Genomic DNA, 21,899 nt, shown 5'->3' on the forward strand with positions numbered 1-21,899 from the left:
GTCACCTCTGCTGTGACAGCAAAAAAATTAATGATGCAGTTTTCAAATGCAAAACCTAGTTCATAGTCCTCCCAATGAGCAACTTTCGAGGCAGTTTTAAATTATATTCGATTTGCACACCTGTGACTGCACATCAACTAAATTCTTTATAATATAATAAGCTGCTCTAACCATTAACAGCCAACAGTTAGGCTAATGAATTATATTACTTGGGAATTGATTTATTTTTGATTTATTTTTTTGTGATTATTAATATTGATAAATTACATGTATTCTATCGGTATTATATTGTTTTATAAAAACAATAATCCACTCAAGGCTGTGCGTTAAATTGATTTTACCATGGTTAAGGGGTGCTGTTAAGCATGGCATAACATAATTTTGGTTATTTAATTCCAAGACTTAAATTGAAAGACTTTTCCCCACAAGTTCATATCGGACTCATATGACTATAACCTGATCATATAATAGAGAGACGTAAAGTATCAGATATATCATGCTATTAAAAAAAGTCAGTACAAATGATCATGTACTAACGATCAAAGTATCAAAGCTTGCTGTCTTGGACTGTTCATTTGTCTCATTCTTCCACCACTAATCAACAACACCTCATGTTAAAAAAAAGCCTTGATTAATCACTTATAAATGACCCTTTACAGTAATGGCTGCTATTTAAGGTGGGAGCAGAATTCAAAATGAGACCGCAGAAGTGAAGGAATCCTCTCTTGTTGTGATTTACCATCCACTGAGGCCTGCTAAGTCCTGTTCTACTTAAAGCAAACATTATGTCAGAGCCATCTTTCTCCAGGCTACATACATTTTGCCACACAATTACACAACAAACAGAACATTTTTGCTACAACAGTAAAGAAAGGAGCAAAATATGATGGAAATGATGATGGATGAATTGAACATTGCAAACTATCCAGTGCAAGTCAAACGTATGGGCAGACTTAACTGAATTTAAGACCTTAAAAACCTTTTTACCAAAAGACTTTTGCATAATGCTTAATTAAATTCTTGACAAATTTAAATAGTGCATACATATAGGTTTCTTTACAAGACAAAATTAAATAGATAAGTTGGAGATGATTTGAGCCTCACTGAGTTGGTTGAGAGAATGACCAGAGTGTGCAGTGCTGGAATCTAATGGGTGGCTACTCTGAAGAAGCTCAAATATGACAAACGTTGCTCATTACATAATACTTGCATTTGTGTCATTTCATAGTTATAATGACTTTATTATAAAATATAGAAAATACTAATGATAAAGAATGAGTAGGTGTGCCCCATCTGACTGGCAGTGTAATACAGTAAAAAAAAGAGAGAGAGAGAGAGAGAGAGAACAAGGATCCAGTACGTGACAGAAGCCTTAAATCTATAGTTTACTGAAAACTTCCCAGATACTGGATTTCCTCGGCACCCTCTAGCTTCGCAAGACATCAAACAAGGGAAACCTCCTTTAAAGCTCGACACAAAGAGCGGTAGTTCTCTGGGAATGGTTAAGCATTGAGAGTGATTTTGGCCAATCACGGTCCCAGTACAACCTCAAGCAAGCAGAGATTGCATAGCCCTTCTCTCATCTATGAAACAGATGTGTTCCCACAGAGGAACAGGAGCAATGGTTGAGAGAGTGGATAAAAGAAAAGGTAGGAAGGAAGGAATTGAAAGGAAGGAAGGAAACAAGGAAGGAATATAAAGAAGGAAAGATGGAAGGAATAAAGGATGGAAGGAAAGTAAAAAAGGAAGCAAGGAAAGTAAAGAAGGAAGGAAGGAATTTAAAGAAAAAAGGAAGGAAGGAACTGAAAGGAAAGAAGCAAGGAATGAAAAGAAGCAAGGAAAGTAAAGAAGGAAGGAACGAAGGAAGGAAGGAAGGAAAGAAGCAAGGAATGAAAAGAAGCAAGGAAAGTAAAGAAGCAAGGAAAGTAAATGAAGTAAGGAATTGGAAGGGAAGAAGGAAGGAAGCAATGTAAATAAGGAAGCAAGGAAAGTAAAAAGGAAGGAATTGAAAGGAAAGAAGCAAGGAATGAAAAGAAGCAAGGAAAGTAAAGAAGGAAGGAAGGAAGGAAAGAATTGGAATGAAGGAAGGAATTGAAAGGAAAGAAGGAAGGAAGGAATGTAAAGAAGGAAGCAAGGAATGCAAGGAAGGAAGCAAGGAAAGTAAAGGAGGAAGGAACTGAAAGGAAAGAAGCAAGGAATGAAAAGAAGCAAGGAAAGTAAAGAAGGAAGGAAGGAAGGAAAGAATTGGAATGAAGGAAGGAATTGAAAGGAAAGAAGGAAGGAAGGAATGTAAAGAAGGAAGCAAGGAATGCAAGGAAGGAAACAAGGAAAGTAAAGAAGGAAGGAACTGAAAGGAAAGAAGCAAGGAATGAAAAGAAGCAAGGAAAGTAAAAAAGGAAGGAAGGAAGGAAGGAAAGAATTGAAAGGAAGGAAGGAATTGAAAGGAAAGAAGGAAGGAAGGAATGTAAAGAAGGAAGCAAGGAATGCAAGGAAGGAAGCAAGGAAAGTAAAGAAGGAAGGAACTGAAAGGAAAGAAGCAAGGAATGAAAAGAAGCAAGGAAAGTAAAGAAGGAAGGAAGGAAGGAAGGAAAGAATTGAAAGGAAGGAAGGAATTGAAAGGAAAGAAGGAAGGAAGGAATGTAAAGAAGGAAGCAAGGAATGCAAGAAAGGAAGCAAGGAAAGTAAAGAAGGAAGGAACTGAAAGGAAAGAAGCAAGGAATGAAAAGAACAAGGAAAGTAAAGAAGGAAGGAAGGAAGGAAAGAATTGAAAGGAAGGATGGAAGGAATTGAAAGGAAAGAAAGGAGGAAGGAATGTAAAGAAGGAAGCAAGGAAAGGAAAGAAGGAAGGAATTGAAAGGAAAGAAGGAACTGAAAGGAAAGAAGGGAGGAATTGAAAGGAAAGAAGCAAGGAATGAAAAGAAGCAAGGAAAGTAAAGAAGGAAGGAAGGAATTTAAAGGTATGAAGGAAGGAAGGAAAAGAAGGAAGCAAGGAAAGTAAAGAAGGAAGGAATTGAAAGGAAAGAAGCAAGGAATGAAAAGAAGCAAAGAAAGTAGAGAAGGAAGGAAGGAAGGAATTGAAAGGAAAGAAGGAAGGAAGGAATGTAAAGAAGGAAGCAAGGAAAGTAAAGAAGGAAGGAGGGAGGGAGGGAAGGAAGAAAGGAAAGATGGAAGGAATAAAGGATGGAAGTAAGGAATGCAGGAAGGAAGGAAGGAAGGAAGAAGGGAAGGATGGAAAGAAGGAAGAAAGGAATGAAAAGGAAAGAAGGAATGGAAAAAGGAATGAGTGTAAATGAAGGAATGTAAGGAAGGAAGGAAAAGGATGAAAGGATGAAAGGAAGTTATGTGTATTCCATTGTGTATTCAAAAAGGGAAGGAAGGAGGGAGGGAAGAAATGTAAAAAAGGAAGGAAGGTAAAAAAATCAAAGGAGGGAAGGAAGGAAGAACAAAGGAAGAATGGAAGTAAAGAAAGAATGCAGGAAGTAAAGACAAATGGATGGAAAGTAAGGAAGGAATGGAAGAAAGGAAAAAGATAAGAAGAAGTGTAAATGAAGGAATATAAAGGAAAAGGGTGGAATGAAAGGATGGAATGAAAGGAAGTTATGTGTATTCCATTCAGAGCGCTGTCACTACAACCATAAATGCTGCACTGTTTTTTGAAACGTTGCATTTGTAAGATGCTGTGTCGAGTTATCAATAGTCTAAAGGGCATTTTGAAACCCCCGCAGACTGTTTCATTCAATTGTAAGCCATCAAGCTGTTTTGTAACACATCAAAGCATTAAAACCTGCCAACTTTATCTATACAGGGTTTGCTTAAAACCGATTAGTCGACCAGATGTTCATTTGAAGATGTGTTGTTATCAGTGTTGCCAGATTTTTCAAGTGAAACAAGCAACTTGGGCTAATCGATCTAATATTGTAATTGATAAAATGCATAATTATTTATGACATTAAATGTTCTTGCATATTATGAAAAAAATAAATAAATAAATAAACATGTGACCAAATTATCTTTCCTGAGAAAGTTCCCTGAATGGATGCCAGTGTGGTTTTACTGTGCTCACCTTTTAATCCAATTGATATATAGTATATATACTGCTACATAGCACAACAGCAAAAGACACCACTGATTCCTACCTGCATCCCTCCATTAATTTTTGGATGGACTGCAAAGACTCTTAATCTATAACCTTGCAATTTAATAATTATCTTTACAGCTTCACACACTGCCTTACTGTCATTTTGAAAATATAAGGTCACTTAATCTATTCAATGAATACATTATTGATATTACACATACCATAGAAAAATAATATTGGCATATCATATTTTCTTGATGTAAAGCCAGAGGAGGATGGGTCATCTTAAGCAAACATTAGGCCTAAAAGGCATAAATAAAGATACATTGTGTGGATAATTTTAATTACAGGTCTCTCAGTCAAACTCCAGCAGTATCATATCAAATAATCATCCAGTGCACACTTGGAAACAATGGAGAAACTCACCTTTTACCTTTATTTTGACCTATCATGTTGTTACTGTGGGTTGCCTAGTGACACTGACACTCACTGATCCAGTTTTTCGGAGTAAAGCACGAATATGCAAGTTTGCGCAAGACCACGAGGGCTGCGCGTGTCCGCAAAAACCGCTGACTGAATACTGGAAATAAGCGCAAAAAAACAGCAACCCGCAACTGCTCATATTTGCAAGCGGAATTGGCAACTATAGTTGTTATCATTTTAGGCATCCTAAATAAAATTATGACTGTATATTTTCCACTAAGGTAAAAGCTGGAACATGATGTGTGAGTTTTCATTAGAAGTTGTTTTGTGTCTTTGATTTGAATCACACCACTTACATCAAGGGTCAGACTATTGTTTTTACAGCTTGACTTTAAACATGCAATGTTGCAGTTCCTTATAAAGTTACCAGCCAATTGGCACGTAACACTGTTTTATTTACTTTCATTTGGTGCTTGGCAAGCGTTCATTTCGGACCCTAGCCGCATACTATGCGGGTGCGTGTCAGTCAGCAAGACTATTACATCACAATGTGCAGCGTACTGATCTCAGGCATGCCACTCACCGAGATGTCGCTCTGCACCTTCTCATAAGACAGCTGCAGCAGGGGGCTGCCGGGTCTCTCAGGTGCCAGGTGGAAGATGTACTCCCCCTCCGCTACCGGTCCCTCTCCGGTGAGAGCCAGGTGCAGGTAACGAACATACAGGTCCCTTTCCATCTCTATCTCCTGGGCTTCCCGGGACACATCCTCCTCTGAAACTAATCGTACAACACAACCAATTAAACAGGTCTGCAGTTTTAGACAAAAAGCAATTCTATTGGCAGTTTGGCAGTTTACTTCTTACCTTCACCACTCCATGCAGAAACAACATCAGACAAAAGAATGACAAAGCCAGATCCGAGATCTTCAGCCCACTCAAGCTTGAGAAAGAACGTACGTTGAGGCTCAGAGGTGACGGATATCTGACGTAGACTGGTGCTGCGACTCCTGCAGTAAAATTGTCATAAAGTCACATTTTACCTTAAAAACACAGAAAGTATCCAAATGCATTAATAACTATTGTCAACATTAATTTTGAGTAGTGATAGACCAATACATCTGACAGGCTGATTAATCAGCTGATATTTGCCTATTTCAAAATCATAAGCATTGGTAAATTGGAGTTGTGATAAACCAATATATTGGCCAGGCAGATTAATTAGCTGATATTGGGCAATTTTCCAATTATCTGCATCTATAATTTTGAGAAGTGAATAGTGATAGACTGGTATATCGGCCAGGCCGATAAATTGGCCAATATTTGGCCATTTTGAAATTAATGGCATGAGCAATTTCGAGCAGTGATACTGTTTAATCAATATTTGGCCATTTTAAAAGTTAGGCATCTGTCATTTTTGAGTAGTGATAGATTAATACATCGGTCAGACTGATTAATCAGCCGGATTGATTAATCTGATGATATTTGGCCCTTTTTGGGATTCACAAATCAGTGGACAACCGATTTAAGGAACATTCTGGGTTCAAAGTTAAGCTCAGTTGACAGCATTTGGAGCATAATGTTGATTACCACAAATATTAATTTCAACTTGTCACTTCTTTTCTTTAAAAAAGCTAAAATATGGGTTACAGGAAGTAATTTGCCATGGAAGTGAATGTGGCCAATCTGTAAATGTTAGATACTCACGGTTTTTAAAAGCATAGCCACAACAACACATATACAATATGCGTGTTAAGATGATTTAAGTGTGATAAAATCACTTACTAACATTTTTTTGTAAAGTTACATCCAAGTTCCATGACAACCACACTGTAAAGCCTAAAACAACTATAAAACGACAATTTAAACAACTTTACAGCTCAAATAATATGTTAGTGCTTTTATAAAATTATACGATTCAAATTTCTGCCTTTAAACCCTCCAAAAACTGGCCCCATTAATTTCCATTGTAAGTGCCTCGCTGTAACCTGCTTTAATGAAATGGAGGGACAAGTTGAAATAATTTTTTGTGGTAATCTAACTCTAACTTGTATTTAACCCGGAATACTCCATTAACAGATGTGGTTATTCTGCCTAGCATATTGTACAATATCGTAAACATGTTGTAATATAAATAATTGTATAACAAGTGTAAAATTCAGCTATTTCATTGTATTATTTCTATACATAAGGGCATTTAACCATTAAACAACCCACATCAGTCAACCACAACTGGATGGATGAAACTCACAGGAGTCAGCTGAGCTCAGTGCGGACGTGTGAGAAACTTCCGACCTCTAAGGTCAGAGCTGACACTATGCAGATCACCAAGGGGAAAGGTGAAAGACTATAAGTTAACTATATGTCAGTCGACACTAATGTTGCTTGTCAAACTTAAAATCAATGTGTCCAAAACCCTCAGCAAACCATTCACATCTGTTTCCCTCCTGTCGTGCATCACGACTAATTGTTACTATTTTCACTTCGACTTCTGAGCAAACTGTGCCGCAATTGTACAACAGGGTCAGCATATCCAAAGATTGACACAGTGCATGCTCTACGGGAACTGAAAGTTAACCTCTGTGAAACAGGACAGCCATTCATTAGCTACAGTAACATCTGCACAGAGGTGATTTTTAACTCTAGGTAATGACAGATGCAGCAAAGCCAATAAGAATACGAGAAGCCAACTTTGAGACAAACGACAAAGACTCCGAAATGAATAGTTCAACCAAAAATCTAAATTCTATCACTATTTTCTCAACATGTCATTCCAATTTTTATCAGTGGAACACAAAAGACATGCCAAATCTAGAGACCAAATAATCACAGAGACATGGTGATAGAGTCATTTGACTTGGGCCTGTAAGTAACCACCTAGATAGCACCCTGAACACCCTAGCAACCACATAGCAGAGCAATGCACTAAAAACCCTCAGAAAACCTTAGTAAGCTCATAGCAATGTCCTGGCAATCACCCAAACACATTTCTTATCAATTGAGATCAAAACTTGTAGGTTTGTATCTTTTTGCTGTCTGCTTTGGTAACAAATTGCAATTTCTGGTTCTCACAATGACAATTTTTTATCACGTCACTTTGGTGAGTAAGGGTCCGTCAAGTGCTAATTATTTATGAGGTGTGCATGATGTTTATTGCAGAAAATTAAAGGCCAGTGGAGGAGTGTCATATACTTATGGATTGCTGATGGATTTGTGAGAGAATAACGATCATAATACATACAGTAGATCAATGTCTAATGCTTTAGGGAAACTTGTAATATTTTAAATCGACAAAAGCTTGACAGACAGAGATTTACGATAATGTGGGTCTGGCTCATACACACACCACCAGTTATAAGAGATTATTGGTTCCTTAATAATATATCTTGAGACCTTGTGAATGACACGCGCTGTAGTATAATTAAGACACATTCCACTCATTTTCAAGACTTGTAAAGAGCTCTTTTGCTGCACACAGATGGCCACAACCACCTCAACAAAACCCTCTTGTCTAAACAAGACTGACATTCTATAATATAAGTATCGATCTCTGTCAAGAGTGTTATAATTTATGTGCAAGTAACTGGAAAAAAAATGACAGTCAGTTTTATTGTCTTTGCTTTCCCGGGGAGTAGAAGAAAAAAAGAAAAAAAGGGGTATTTTCAGAAACATTATCGAAGAAGGCCTAAAAATCTACAGAAAGAAAATATATAAATTATAGATGTTTTTTGTTTTGTTTTTTATTTTCTCCTTTTTTCTCCTCAATTTGGAATTCCCAATGCGCTCTAAGTCCTCGTGGTGGTGTAGTGACTTGCCTCACTCCGGGTGGCGGAGGACGAATCTCAGTTGCCTCCACGTCTGAGACCGTCAATCCACGCATCTTATCACGTGGCTTGTTGAGCGCGTTACCACGGAGACATAGTGCATGTGGAGGCTGCACGCTTTTCTCCACGGCATCCACTCACAACTCACCACGCGCCCCACCAAGAGCGAATCACATTATGGCGACCACGAGGAGGTTACCCCCATGTGACTCTACCCTCCCTAGCAACCGGGCCAATTTGGTTGCTTAGGAGACCTGGCTGGAGTCACTCAGCATGCCCTGGATTCGAACTCGTGACTCCAGGGGTGGTAGTCAGCGTCTTTACTCGCTGAGCTACCCAGGCCCCTCTAAATTAGCATAGATTAAACAAAGCCTATTTTAGGACCATTAAGAGTTTTTTAATTGCGACATTATTTTTGTAACAATTAAACACCTTTCTCTCTAAATTCTTATTTCTGTAATGTGAAAAAAAAAACTAATTCTCATTACTGTAAATGAGTAATGAAAATAATCATATATGAACAGGATTTTTTTTTTTTTTTATTAAAAGCTTAAATAAAATAACATTTATTTTTTTTTTTTAGGGACATGTTCGACAGGTTTCACCCCCTACAAATTCTCCATATTTTTGGACGCATCATTCTGATTTCTTCTTTGTTTTAGCAACTGTGCAACATATTTTCCACGCATCCACCCATGAATAGACATATTCATACTGCACCAAAGGACCAAGTTGCTTGCTTACTGATTTCAGTACTGTCTCTACGTTCCAAAGGTCATCAGTAGTTGGAAGCAAATGAATCAATTCTCTGTGTGTCTTTGTGAATAAGTCTATTTTTAAGGGACACGTCCCATTTCAAGTTTTAAATGGGAAAAAAGATCTTTGAAACAAATGGTTTGTGTTTTGTACCGCAGAGATGATATGACATTCGCACATGCTGTATTAGACTGACAGTATCTTAATTCTGGAACACAGCTTAAGTGTGGCTGAACTGCACTGCAAAAAAAATTATTTTTAAGACAAGTATTTTTGTCTTGTTTTCCTGTGAAATTATCTAAACATTCTTAAAACATGATTTATTTACTTGTCAAGCACAATGGGATAAGATATTAAGTCTTGTTTTGAGATAAATCTGACAAAATTTAGTGAATTTAGACTCAAAACAAGAAAACAAATCTGCCAATGGGTAAGCGAAATACATTTGTGCTCTCTTTGAATTAAGTTTATTTTTCTTATTTTCCATTGGCAAACAGTTTTTTCTGTTTTAAGCATAAATCTCACTAAATTTGATTATATTTCTCTCAAAACAAGGCTTAAAACCTTATGCCAGTTTGCTCCTCAAGTAAATTAATCATGTTGAATGTTTAGATATTTTTTACCGGAAAACAAGACAAAAATACTTGTCTTGAAAATCATTTTTTGCAGTGTGTTGTCTTTGGCCAATGCCGGTATGACATCATGGGCCGCATAAACCACGGCAACATCATTGTCCATTCAACTGCAAACATGGATCCATCCCAGGGTTTCAACCACTGACTATGCCCAAAATTAAAAACTTCACCCCTTGACTCGCTGCTTGTCTCAACAACAATTATGCAATTTTATTTAAATAAATATTTATACAAGACGTTGTCAAAAGGATAAAAGCATCTATGCATGGCACAAGGCTCTTCATGTGTTTATAATGGAATGCTATCTTGGTGCATGTGAAAATACTTTAGCACAGCAATAATGTTTACAGCTTGTTTTTTAAAGGCCATTGTTTGTGAACATCAGGATCACATGACAAGGATAAGAAACCAAAACAAAAACAACATTTCGAGGTCATTAACACCACTATGCTTTAATGCTGCCTCCATTTTTCTGCTCAAATGTATCGATTAACTTCAAAAGACATTACTTAATCGACTTGTGTGGATTACTTTGATGCTGCTTAAATATGCTTTTTTGGATTGTCATTGACACACACACACACACACTCACTGGCGGCCAAAAGTTTAGAATAATGTACAAATTTTGCTCTTATGGAAAGAAATTGGTACTTTTATTCACCAAAGTGGCATCTAACTGATCACAATGTATAGTCAGGACATTAATAACGTGAAAAATTACTTTTACAATTTAAAAACTTTTTGAACTACTTCAAAGAGATCCTTGGCATTTTAGCTGTCAGTTTGTCCAGATACTCAGGTGACATTTCACCCCACACTTCCTGTAGCACTTGTCATAGATGTGGCTGTCTTGTCGGGCACTTCTCACGCACCTTACAGTCTAGCTGATCCCACAAAAGCTCAATGGGGTTAAGATCCATAACACTCTTTTCCAATTATCTGTTGTTCAATGTCTGTGTTTCTTTGCCCACTCTAACCTTTTCTTTTTGATTTTCTGTTTCAAAAGTGGCTTTTTCTTTGCAATCTTCCCATAAGGCCTGCACCCCTGAGTCTTCTCTTTACTGTTGTACATGAAACTGGTGTTGAGCGGGTAGAATTCAATGAAGCTGTCAGCTGAGGACATGTGAGGCGTCTATTTCTCAAACTAGAGACTCTGATGTACTTATCCTCTTGTTTATTTGTACATCTGGCCTTCCACATCTCTTTAAGTCCTTGTTAGAGCCAGTTGGCCTTTGTCTTTGAAGACTGTAGTGTACACCTTTGTATGAAATCTTCAGTTTTTTGGCAATTTCAAGCATTGTACAGCCTTCATTCCTCAAAATAATGATTGACTGATGAGTTTCTAGAGAAAGCTGTTTCTTTTTTTGACATTTCTGACCTAATATTGACCTTAAGACATGCCAGTCTATTGCATACTGTGGCAACTCAAAAACAAACACAAAGACAATGTTAAGCTTCATTTAATGAACCAAATAGCTTTCAGCAGTGTTTGATATAATGGCAAGTGATTTTCTAGTACCAAATTAGCAATTTAGCATGATTACTCAAGGATAAGGTGTTGGAGTGATGACTGCTGTCTAGATTTGATCAAAAATTACTTTTTTCAAATAGTGATGGTGCTGTTTATTACATCAGTAATGTCCTGACTATACTTTGTGATCATCTGAATGACACTTTGGTGAATTAAAGTACCAATTTCCTTCCAAAACAGCAAAATCTGTACATTATTCCAAACTTTTGGCCGCCAGTGTGTACATATATATATATATATATATATATATATATATATATATATAAAATTGTAAAATAAAATAATATTACTTATTAATTTATATTTATTTCTTTCCATAATCATTTATGATTTTACCGTACAAACAATAGCTGTAGTTAATATTTTGGTCACTTGGCAAACATTATGGTTACCATGGTGAATTTAAGGGAACACAACAAAAACAACATTCTAGCGTCAACACGAAGTGGACAAGACACCCCTATTCATCGCTGCTCCGTTAAACGGTAACTTAAAAAACAAATATAATTTATTTTCCTGTTCATTGCTTCGGTTGAATATGTAATATCCACATGATGTAGCTTTATAACTCATTTATAAATTTGCTAATGTGACAGGTAACTAAACAACACTGACACAAACAGCACAATCCCACTCACACAAATATCACGTGCAAGTGCATTTTTCTGACAAAACAACCATAATATGAGCCCATAATACACAGTCTCACCTCATTCCGAAAGGAAATGTATATCGTATATTAAGCGATTTTTAATTCAAACTAACACACTCCATCAGCAGTATTTACTTTCATTTCCTCTGTTCTTCCGGCTGATTTTTCGCGCTTTCTGATTTCCGTTCTGCTGACGTCATTTCCACCAGGCACCGGAAGTGTGAGTTGGCTGGCCGCAGATATCGCCATGGTGAGTGTTAAGCTGTTATTTTGATATAATTTATACATTTTAGGGCTTGTAGATTTAATTTAGCAGTTTAATTAGTCAGTATGTCTGCGTATGTCGTCTTTTGTTGCGTTATTTCGGTCCACGGGGCAAGTTAAAAGGAAACAAATGTCTGGAGAAGCTAAATGTGCTGTTAGCTGTATTACTGCATGATTATAAACAAACTAATAACAGTTTAGCATGTTGATCAGTGCAGTGAATCAGGAGAGATATGTATCAATATCAGTATTTTTGGTTCAATATTGAGCTGTAACTGTTATGACCTGCTCAGATTTGTTTAATGTTGTTCTCAATGCTCATTTTTAACAATGAAAAATGAAGAGGGGCCTTGAATTGAAATCAAATCTATGTTTATTTATCAAGTCCACGTTAGTATAGCATGTAACATCAATTGTCACTAAATCTGGTTTAAAATGGTTTAAAATTAAGAAAACCGAAATAGCAAAATTAAGCAGAATAGTAAAGGGAAGGAAAACTTAAAGGGATAGTTCACCCAAAAATAAAAATGATCTCATCATTTACTCTCTATCATGCCATCCCAGATGTGTATGACTCTCTTTCTTCTGCAGAACACAAATTATGATTTTTAAAATAATATCTCAGCTCTGTAGGTCCATATAATGCAGGTGAATGGTGGCCAGTACTTTGAATCTCCAAAAAGCACATTGAGGCAGTGTAAAAGTAATCCATACGACTCCTGTGGTTTAAACAATGTCTTCTGAAGTGATTTGATAGGTCTGAGAAAAAAAACAGATCAATATTTAAGTCGGTTTTTTTTTTTTTTTTTTTTTTTTTTTATACTGTAAATCTCCACCTTTGACCAGCCCCTTCCAGTAGGTGGCAATATGCACGAATGCAAACTGTCAGAAGCAAACGAAGGAGAATGTGGTATTGACACTTTTAATGAGTGTATCTCATGACAACATGTTCAGGTCACATTTCTCCCCAAAATCAGAAATATATTTTACATTACAGTATTGAGAATTTGTGGAGGAAGCATGACCAGGACATATTTTTGTGAGATTCACACATCTAAGATGGGTAATAATCAATTGATCAAGTAAGAATCAAAGACTATAATTGAACTGCCCCATTTATATCTAAACAAATGCAAGATGCTTGAATGTGCATTGAATTGTCACTATTTTGTTAATTGTTCATTATTAAGTGAATTCATTCAGGTCTTCTCTTTCTCTTGCAGTCTGCCATATTTAATTTCCAGAGTCTGTTGACTGTAATCTTACTGCTCATCTGTACCTGTGCATATATTCGAGCACTCGCTCCCAGTCTACTGGACAAGAACAAAACGGGGTATGTTTACTGTCATTTGCCATATTTCTAAAGCACACAGCAAAATTCCAGATACATTCTAAAAGAAATGTTTGATGTCTCTCAAGTTGACATTTTAACTTATTTTGCTGTAACAAAATACACAAGAAAAGCTTTACTAAGGTAAACACTTGGACACAGATTTGGAGATTGCTGATGTACAAACCGGCCTTGCAGACTACTGCACTTGTTTTATAGTTCGATAAATTTAGCCATGTTAGACAAACAATTCAAACAGAGGGCCTTTGGTTAATACCCCCAAAAAATCAGTAATATCTTGGCAGGGGGCCTGGGTAGATCAGCAAGTTCGAATCCAGGGTGTGCTGAGTGATTCCAGTCAGGCTTCCTAAGCAACCAATTTTCCTGGTTGCTAGGGTGGGTAGAGTCATGTTGGGTTAACCTCCTCGTGGTCGCTATAATGTGTTCTCGCTCTCAGTGGGACACGTAGTGAGTTGTGCGTGGATGCCGTGGAGAATGGCGTGAGCCTCCACATGCGCTATGTCTCCGCAGTAACGCGCTCGACAAGCCATGTGATCAGATGCTCGGATTGACTGTCTCAGACATGGAGGCAACTGAGATTCGTCCTCCGCCACTCGGATTGAGGCAAGTCACTACGCCACCACGAGGATTTAGGGCGCATTGGGAATTGGGCATTCCAGATTGGGGAGAAAAGGGAAGAAAATCCAAAAAGAAAAGAAAAAAAGTAATGTCTTGCTGTAAGATGTTGAACACTGCAACAGCTGGCTGATCAAATCACAGACACGGAACAACAATACCCAGACTCAGTTATTATTATTCTTGGGGATTTTAACAAAGCAAATCTCACACGTGAACTGCCCAAATACAAACAGCACATTACATGCCCCACCAGAGACAGGAACATACTGGATCATTGCTACACAACAATAAAGGATGCATATCGCTCTGTCCCTAGAGCAGCTTTGGGACTCTCTTATTTCTGTCTGGCTCATCTTCTTCCAAACTACAGGGAGAAATTAAAATGAACCAAGCCAGTAGTAAGGACTGTAAAGAGATGGACTAATGAAGCAGAGCGGGAACTACAAGCCTGCTTCGATTGCACGGATTGGAGTGTTTTTGAGGCTGCAGCCACAGACCTGGACGAGCTCACAGATATTGGTACATCATATATCAGTTTCTGTGAGGATGTGTGCATACCTACTAGGACTTATTTAAAGTTCAACAATGAAAACAGTGGTTTACAGCAGAGGCCATGCAGCTTACAGGGGTGGGGATAAAGTCTTGTACAATCAGGCCAGGAACACACTGAACAAGGAAATAAGAGTGGCTAAAAGAAGATACTCTGAGAAGCTGAAAAACAAGTTTTCAGCTAACGACCCTGCATCAGTGTGGAGTGGCATGAAACAACTCACAAATTACAGGACTCCTACCCCCAACCCTGTGGTGGACCAACAACTAGCTGACGACCTGAATGTGTTCTACTGCAGATATGAAAGGCCCAATCTCACACCCCACACCCACTCTGACCTTCACTTCACACAAACACCAACACCTCCTGCAACCCCCCTCCTCCCCCTTCCTGCTACTCAACCTGCACTTAAGATCTGTGAAGATGATGTGCGCTGCGTCTTTCAGAAACAAAAGACAAGGAAAGCTTCAGGCCCAGATGGCGTCTCACCATTGTGTCTTCGATCCTGTGCTAACCAGCTGGCCCCCATCTTCACACAGATCTTCAATAGATCACTGGAGCAGTGTGAAGTCCCATGTTGCTTCAAATGCTCAATCATTATTCCTGTCCCAAAGAAACAAAAAATCACAGGACTTAATGACTACAGACCTGTCGCCCTGACGTCTGTGGTCATGAAATCATTTGAGAGACTGGTGTTGGCCCACCTGAAGAACATCACTGGACTCTTTCTAGATCCCCTTCAATTTGCTTATCGAGCAAACAGGTCTGTGGATGATGCAGTCAGTATGGGATTGCATCATATCCTGCAACATCTGGACAGACCAGGGACATATGCAAGGATCCTTTTTGTGGACTTCAGTTCAGCTTTCAACACCATCATCCCAGCTATACTCCAGAATAAATTACACCAACTCTCTGTTCCCATGTCTATCTGTCAGTGGATTACCAGGTTTCTGACGGACAGGTAGCAACTTGTAAGACAGGGGAAACTCACTTCCAGCACCTGTACAATCAGCACTGGTGCCCCCCAGGGATGTGTGCTCTCCCCACTACTCTTCTTTCTCTACACCAATGACTGCATCGCCAAGGACCCCTCTGTCAAGCTCCTGAAGTTTGCAGATGACACCACTGTCATCGGCCTCATCCGAGATGACGATGAGTCTGCATACAGAAAGGAGGTTGAACAGCTGGCTGTCTGGTGCAGTCAAAACAACCTTGAGCTGAACACGCTCAAAACGGTGGAGATGATTTTGGACTTTAGGAGGAACACCCCAACATTGACCCCCCTCACCATTCTAAACAGCACTGTGGCAGCAGTGGAGTTATTCAGGTTCCTGGGCACTACCATCTCACAGGACCTGAAGTGGGAGACACACATTGACTCCATTGTGAAAAAGGCCCAGCAGAGGTTGTACTTCCTTCGCCAGCTGAGGAATTTCAACCTGCCACAGGCACTGCTGATACAGTTTTACTCAGCAGTCATTGAGTCTGTCCTCTGCATTTCAATAACTGTCTGGTTTGGTTCAGCTACGAAATCAGACATCAGAAGACTACAAAGGACAATTCGGACTGCTGAGAGGATTATTGGTTGCCCCCTGCCCCCCCTTCAAGAACTATACACTTCCAGAATGAGGAAAAAGGCTGGAAAAATCACTCTGGACCACACTCACCCTGCCCACTACCTTTTTGAACTGTTGCCTTCTGGCCGACGCTTCAGAGCTCTGAGCACCAGAACCGTCAGGCACAGGAACAGTTTTTTCCCTCAGGCTATCCATCTCATGAACAGTTAAATTGCCCCATTGAGCAATAACTATGTGCAATACACAGTTTAGTCTTTTTTTCATATTTATCCAACACATCCATCCTCTTCTGCCATTTCATTCCTCTGGGAAAAAACAAAACAAAAACATTTGCACTGTACATAACAGATAACAGATTGTATTAGATTGCACTACGTATGTGTGCATGCATGTATGTATGTGTGTGTCTGTGTGTGTGTACATATGTGTATAACTATTTTTTATTTTTTATTATTATCTATGCCTTGCTGCTGTTTTTGTATTGTTGTACACTGGAAGCTCCTGTCACCAAGCCAAATTCCTTATATGTGTAAGCATACTTGGCAATAAAGCTGATTCTGATAAAGTGTACAATAAACTCTTTATTTCCTTAATTTATGGACTCTAAAACAAGTGTCGTTGGTCAGTTAGTTTTGGGCCGATGTCTTTGAAATAAAGTGTTCGTCTATTGTCGGATTGGCGCAACAAGATGTTTGGATTTCCGCTGACAGGGTAAAGAAAATGAAGGAGATTATTTGCATTCAGCGATCTGATCTCCGCAAACAAATGCTTTTTCCAAGACAAGTTGGAGTTGCTAGATATTAAAGTAATGGGTGTAGCATTCCCCCTCTCAAACTTTGTACAACAGAGCCTCGTGTGTTGCCGCAGTGTTTTCGCTGTGGCATGGATCCCGACTTGCAGTGAATTACAACATAGAAATCATGGACAAAAACTGTCCACTCAGCCTGTATTTCACAATGTAAATGATTGGTAAAGAGAACGTCAAATATTTTTATGTTATTCAATCGTGTTCAAACAATTGTTGTAGAGGCGAAACCTTAAGATAGTTAACTCAAGAAATGTATTAAAGATTTGTTCAATTTGAGTGGTTTCATTCCTGGGGGTGGGGCTGCTGACAGTACATGCTCTTACTGACCACCAGATTTGTTGTTTCTGTTAACGCCAAATGCCTGTCTGCTCGTAGATCTCTGTTCTGTCAAGTATCTGTTATGATATTTCAGCCCCTCTGTAGCTCATCAGTCATCCAGTTCTGCCCCATCTAATCTTCTGTAAAGACGACTGTTTCATGCTTCCTAGATGAGTACTCATTGGACAGAAGCTGCCACAAAACTGCAGCTTTCTTCTGTCTTTTCCTTTCCTTCATTCAACAAATCTTATTTGTCTGTTAAGGGGGACCGGGGCAATTGGAACAATTTCAAAATTTCCCCTCATAACTCACAAACTACAACAAATCTACCTGCCATCTTTTGGTATTAGAAACATTTATACATGTTATGCATTTATAAGTCATGTCATTTCTATTTGTATAGCGCTTTTCACAACACACATTGTTTCAAAGCAGCTTTACAGAAAATCATGCATTAACAGAAAATGAAACTGTAATATCTATAAAGCCTTCAATGTGTAGTTTGATTAAATATGATTTTAAATTGTGTATAAAAATAAATATTTATACATTTGTATGGGCCAGTAATAATTGCATTATTAAAATATTTCCATTGGGAAAGACTTGATCATAATATTGAGTTGAATACAAGAAATTAGTGTAATAATTTAACACTAATTATATTAAATAGTGATTTTAATATGCTCTCAATTACTGTTTTAATGACTCTTTTCTCCTCTATGGAACACATTTTTTAGCTGTCCGGAATAATGTTTTTTAAGCAAAAATCTAAATTCGAAATGGGTTAAATTAAATATATTATTCAGCTAATAATTGTTCAACTAGAACCTTGAATGATACAATGAAATATTGGCATTTTATTTTGGCATTGGCATTTTATGGGCAATTTTTTAAGGGCAAAAAGCTCCTTTATTTACATACACAATTATTTATTCAATATATGTTCAGTAACTTTTTGGCAAACAGGTACTTGATTGTTGATCACATTAAAAGAGAATATTAAAAGTTAAAACATTTTCTGTGGGGTCGATATCAGTTTAATGTAATATGCAAATGTAAACATAATAAGATTGTTAGTAATTTGCATATGTTAAAGATTAAATGGGTCAAGTCTACTGTTGCTCTACATGCAATAACATTTAAACCTTTCCTTCCACCCATAGATTCCTTGGAATATTCTGGAAATGTGCAAGAATAGGTAAGCAATGTCATAAAAGTTACCGGTAACACTTTACAATAGGGTTCTATTTGTTAACAATTGTAAATGGATTGGTATCATGAACTAACAATGAGCAATATATTTTTACAGCATTTATTGTACTTGGTTAATGTTCATTTATGAAAATACAACTGCTGGTTCTTAATGCATAAACTAATGTTAACACACAACTTTTAGTTGTAAAAAAACTATTTATGATGAAATTATAAATCAAGATTAATAAATGCTGTATAAGTATTGTTCATTGTTAGTTCTTGTTTACTCATGTTAATGAATACAACCTTATTGTAAAGTGTTATCAAGTTACATTTATATGGTATATTTCATAAACAAATTCCATCAAATTGAAATGCGTGAATCTTTAAAATGGGCTCAAATATTTTTTTGGTCTAATGATCTCTTGCATTACCTTTCAGGTGAGCGTAAAAGCCCATATGTGGCATGTTGCTGTATCATCATGGCCGTCACAATTTTATTTTCGGAGTAGCGACAAGATGATCTGAGAAGAGATAAAAAGCAGCTACAAGATTCTACGACAGGGAACAAGATCTGTGATTTGTCAACATTCAGACTCTCATGGGCAGAACTGGGGTTCTGTTGAAGCACAGTAGTAATGCATGTCGAGTGATCTTGAGGCATTTCTCAGTCTCCTGGACCTATTTTTGTAAATACAAATTGTTGTCGGCCTCCATGGTAATGTTTCAGTAGTCATTGACTCAGCACTCAAAGCTGTTTTGAGGTAACCAAATGTTTATGGGTGTCAGAGGGTCGAAATGCTTTTAATATGAAACATTAGGGACAAATGGGTTGCACATACATGTGCCTGATATCATGCCTATATCATCATTCATCTGAATCTGTTGGATCTGTTTTAAATGGAGATGTGAATTTGCATTAAAAGATTAATTTAATACAGAAAGCTTTTCCATGCAATTTAAATGCTGATTTTTGTGAATTTTTTGTATATTAATGATATTAGAGAGGCACAGATATATAAATCTTGGCTGATACCAACAGCTGATAATTTTATTAGCCCAACCAATATGATGGCTAATATTATACACTGGCGGCCAAAAGTTTGGAATAATGTACAGATTTTGCTGTTTCGGAAGGAAATTGGTACTTTAATTCACCAAAGTGTCATTCAGATGATCACAAAGTATAGTCAGGACATTACTGATGTAATAAACAGCACCATCACTATTTGAAAAAAGTCATTTTTGATCAAATCTAGACAGGCCCCATTTCCAGCAGCCATCACTCCAACACCTTATCCATGAGTAATCATGCTAAATTGCTCATTCTAGTTTGAGGGGCATTGGTGGTTAAGGCTCTGGTTTACTGATCAGAAGGTTGGGGGTTCAAGCCCCAGCACTGCCAAGATGCCACTGTTGGGCCCTATCTGCTCCAGGGGCACCATATCATGGCTGACCCTGCACTCTGACCCCAGCTTAGCTGGGATATGTGAAAAAAAGAATTTCACTGTATATGTGCGAACGTATAATGTGTGATAAATAAAATTAATTAAAATTAAGGAGCTCCAACACTTCTAAAATTAAAAAAATAATTAATAAATTAATTTGAGAAATAGACACCTCACATGTCCTCAGCTGACAGCTTCATTGAATTCTACCCGCTCAACACCAGTTTCATGTACAACAGTAAAGAGAAGACTCAGGGGTGCAGGTCTTATGGGAAGAATTGCAGAGAAAAAGCCACTTTTGAAACAGAAAATCAAAAAGAAAAGGTTAGAGTGGGCAAAGAAACACAGACATTGGACAACAGATAATTGGAAAAGAGTGTTATGGATCTTAACCCCATTGAGTTTTTGTGGGATCAGCTAGACTGTAAGGTGTGTGAGAAGTGCCCGACAAGACAGCCACATCTATGACAAGTGCTACAGGAAGTGTGGGGTGAAATGTCACCTGAGTATCTGGACAAACTGACAGCTAGAATTCCAAGGATCTGCAAAGCTGTCATTGCTGCACATGGAGGATTTTTTGATGAGAACTCTTTGAAGTAGTTCAAGAAGTTCTGAAAAAAAAAATTAAAATAGTAATAGTAATCTTTCATGTTATTAATGTCCTGACTATACATTGTGATCAGTTGAATGCCACTTTGGTGAATAAAAGTACCAATTTCTTTCCATAAGAGCAAAATCTGTATATTATTCCAATCTTTTGGCTGCCAGTGTAAATCTCAACTTTTATTTTTATTTTTATTTAGTTTTCTAAGTGGGTTTCACACTCCAATATCGAATTTTACAAGTAAACTAAGGCATCTAAATATTTAACCTCCTGAGACCCCCGAATGACTGCTGTGTGCATTGTCCATTTCCCTTTTTTATTTGCAACTAGTAGCACCTAATAAACAAGCAAAAAAAATAAATAATAATAATTCTAGAGCAAATAGTTTTCCAAAAAATGTATGTCCACATACACCACAAAATTAAAACCCCCTCATGCCACCAAAACAGCGCCAACCCGCATCTCAATAGCATTCTGAGATTATATTCTTCTCACCACAATTGTACAGAGCGGTTATCTGAGTTACAGTAGACTTTGTCAGTTCGAACCAGTCTGACCATTCTCTGTTGACCTCTCTAATCAGCTAGGCATTTCCATCCACAGAACTGCTTTTGGCACCATTCGGAGTAAATTCTAGAGACTGTTGTGTGTGAAAATCCCAGAAGATCAGCAGTTACAGAAATACTCAAACCAGCCCATCTGGCACCAACAATCATGCCACGGTCAAAATCACTGAGATCACATTTTTCCCCATTCTGATGGTTGATGTGAACATTAACTGAAACTCCTGACCCGTATCTGAATGATTTTATGCGCTGCACTGCTGCCACGCGATTGGCTGATTAGATAATCGCATGGATGATTGTTGGTGCCAGACGGCTGGTGAAAATGATTAGTAAATATATAGGAATGCATTTACTAATGTTAATGAATAGAACTGTATTGTACAATGATAACAAAATAAAATTTATATTAAAATGAAGCGAAATGACACAGATGTGTTATAGTTATAAATTATTCAAAATAACTAACATGTTTTTTTCAACTTTTGAGAGAACAAGGTCCCATTTTCCACATATGTGGATTTAATCTTTATCAGTGCGCTGACGCATAAAAAAATGTATGGATTTTATTTAAAGCAGCATATCAAATGAAACTAAAGATGCTACTCTTTACAAACAAACCGGTTTCAATAAAAAAAACTTAAAGATGTTTCTCACCAGAGGCACTTTTGTTGGCGCTGTGCCTGTAGTAGCACTTTATGGAAAT

General features: G+C 37.6%; 2 protein-coding genes and 1 long non-coding RNA gene across 4 annotated transcripts in view; 2 read left to right on the plus strand and 1 right to left on the minus strand.

Annotated features, from left to right (window-relative positions):
- Positions 1-12,073, minus strand: part of xrcc4 (X-ray repair complementing defective repair in Chinese hamster cells 4) — a 55,251-nt gene extending 43,178 nt beyond the window's left edge. For both annotated transcript variants that reach the window (XM_051683902.1, XM_051683903.1), the window contains exons 1-3: positions 11,953-12,073; positions 5,365-5,507; positions 5,085-5,278 (exon numbers count right to left, since the gene is read on the minus strand). In XM_051683902.1, coding sequence (XP_051539862.1) covers positions 5,085-5,278; positions 5,365-5,507; positions 11,953-11,957 — 342 coding nt within the window. In that variant the 5' untranslated portion in view covers positions 11,958-12,073. The remainder of the gene's footprint in view (positions 1-5,084; positions 5,279-5,364; positions 5,508-11,952) is intronic.
- Positions 1-21,612, plus strand: part of LOC127432640 (uncharacterized) — a 137,104-nt gene extending 115,492 nt beyond the window's left edge. The window contains exon 2 of the long non-coding RNA XR_007895773.1: positions 20,351-21,612. This is a non-coding gene — a long non-coding RNA (uncharacterized LOC127432640). The remainder of the gene's footprint in view (positions 1-20,350) is intronic.
- Positions 12,096-19,522, plus strand: LOC127432636 (protein kish-A). Its single transcript, XM_051683953.1, has 4 exons — positions 12,096-12,145; positions 13,383-13,492; positions 18,548-18,582; positions 19,020-19,522. The coding sequence occupies exons 1-4, from the start codon at positions 12,143-12,145 to the stop codon at positions 19,088-19,090; spliced, it is 219 nt and encodes a 72-aa protein (XP_051539913.1). The 5' UTR covers positions 12,096-12,142; the 3' UTR covers positions 19,091-19,522.
- Positions 21,613-21,899: the final 287 nt, after the last annotated feature.

This window comes from Myxocyprinus asiaticus, chromosome 42 (genome assembly GCF_019703515.2).
Source record: "Myxocyprinus asiaticus isolate MX2 ecotype Aquarium Trade chromosome 42, UBuf_Myxa_2, whole genome shotgun sequence".
Taxonomy (NCBI): domain Eukaryota; kingdom Metazoa; phylum Chordata; class Actinopteri; order Cypriniformes; family Catostomidae; genus Myxocyprinus; species Myxocyprinus asiaticus.

Coding starts and splice junctions, on each gene's coding strand:
- LOC127432636 (XM_051683953.1), top strand. Junction 13,493..18,547: donor CTGGACAAGAACAAAACGGG/GTATGTTTACTG, acceptor TTCCACCCATAG/ATTCCTTGGAATATTCTGGA. Junction 18,583..19,019: donor CTGGAAATGTGCAAGAATAG/GTAAGCAATGTC, acceptor ATTACCTTTCAG/GTGAGCGTAAAAGCCCATAT.